This window comes from Coptis chinensis, chromosome 7 (genome assembly GCF_015680905.1).
Source record: "Coptis chinensis isolate HL-2020 chromosome 7, ASM1568090v1, whole genome shotgun sequence".
NCBI lineage: Eukaryota > Viridiplantae > Streptophyta > Magnoliopsida > Ranunculales > Ranunculaceae > Coptis > Coptis chinensis.
Window position 1 is genome coordinate 2,476,195 of NC_141462.1, and position 1,470 is coordinate 2,477,664.

The 1,470-nt window shown below is 43.0% G+C and overlaps 1 protein-coding gene across 1 annotated transcript; it reads left to right on the forward strand.

Moving 5' to 3' along the window:
* Positions 1 to 376: 376 nt before the first annotated feature.
* On the forward strand, positions 377 to 814 carry LOC147485188 (protein ATAF2-like). Its single transcript, XM_086571176.1, has one exon. The coding sequence runs from the start codon at positions 377 to 379 to the stop codon at positions 812 to 814; it is 438 nt and encodes a 145-aa protein (XP_086427302.1).
* Positions 815 to 1,470: the final 656 nt, after the last annotated feature.

The following is a 1,470-nucleotide window of genomic DNA, read 5'->3' on the forward strand; positions in this document are numbered from 1 at the left end:
TTTTAGAACAGTGATTTTACGAGATTGGAAGATGGGCTTTGACTTAATTAATTGGATTTGAACTGGGCCAAGACTTGAACTGGGCCGAGATTCGTGCAGAGCCTATACGGCCCATAACCGTCCTTAAACCAAATCAAGAATCACAAGTTCATAACGGCCCATAAGGCCATAACTACCAACTGCAACTTGAAAACGCGGAAAAACTCCCACGCAAAGGTTTGCTCATAAACAACAGCATCCCAACCCTGTAGCTCCCTAGATAACAACGTATACTATTGAGTTGCATTTTAGAAAACCTGCTTTTTGATATTAGGTTTATAATAGTTTTCAAGAAAGAGGAGTGAGCTTAATTCTTTTGTTGCTGAAGGAATAGAAGATGGATGTAGAAGCTATAGCAGCGAGAATGCCATGTGGGTTTCGATTTGAGCCGAGCGATGCAGAGCTAGTTGAATTTTATCTTGGAAGGAAAATCCGAAAAGAAGGCCTATCATTTCATATTCCAGAACGGAATCTTTATGCCGAAGAGCCATTGAAGTTGTTCGAAGGAAGCTCCTCGACTAAACTATACTTCTTTACGTGGATTAAGAAAAAATTTAATAATGGCTGCAAGTATTTTAATAGGATGGTTGGTACAGTAGGAAGTTGGGTAACTCAGAATGATCATCCGGTTCTACGCACTCAAGATAATGAATCTTGGGAAGTAGGAAGAAAGAGAACTCTGAGTTTCATTATTGTTGGTAAAGCCAAGAAACCTGGTCAAGATAGCTGGATAATGTATGAGTATGCTTTGCCTAGCCACTTGGAAGAATCTTGACGTGATCAAGAAATAATGGTTCTTTGCGAAATCCACAGGGGTAGAGAAAAGAAAGGTACTAAATCATCGAAGCCTCCGCAAATGCGTGCGAGGAATTCGTCTGCGTCGGCATTAGCAACAGCATCCAATGCGTCGTCCTCTGATGATGTCGTTTATCAAGAACAAAGACGATCCTTACCACCATGTCCAACTGGACTGATGGAGATGGCGCCATACTATGGGTTCCTCAACGTCAGCCTTATGCCTGCGTACATAACAATGAAATAACCACAGCATGGATATCAACGGCAATAGGGACGCCAACGGTGCCAACGTCCAGTATGGTACATCAAGAACATGGTCAATATTTACAACCAGGTCCAATGGGACAGGACATAGCAACATACTATGGGATTCGTCAATTTCAGCCTTATTATCCAAGCATAGATGATACTGCATGAAACAGCTACAGCGGAAACAGGCATGGCAAGAAATACCGATGATGGTGAGATATCTGATAGCTCGGTCGTGGAGCTAAGTGATAGTTGGGTCTGCGGAGAGGAGGATCAAGGGAGGACATTTGCCCTACCTGATTTTTAAGTAAGAACCGTTGCTGTACATAGAGCACAGTAGCACACTGAAGGGGTTAGTGGAACAGGCTGGCAGTTTGCCCCTCC

What these genes read in the sequence shown, in the direction of transcription:
- LOC147485188 (XM_086571176.1), top strand. Translation starts at nt 377, where the DNA reads ATGGATGTAGAAGCTATAGCAGCGAGAATGCCATGTGGGTTTCGATTT.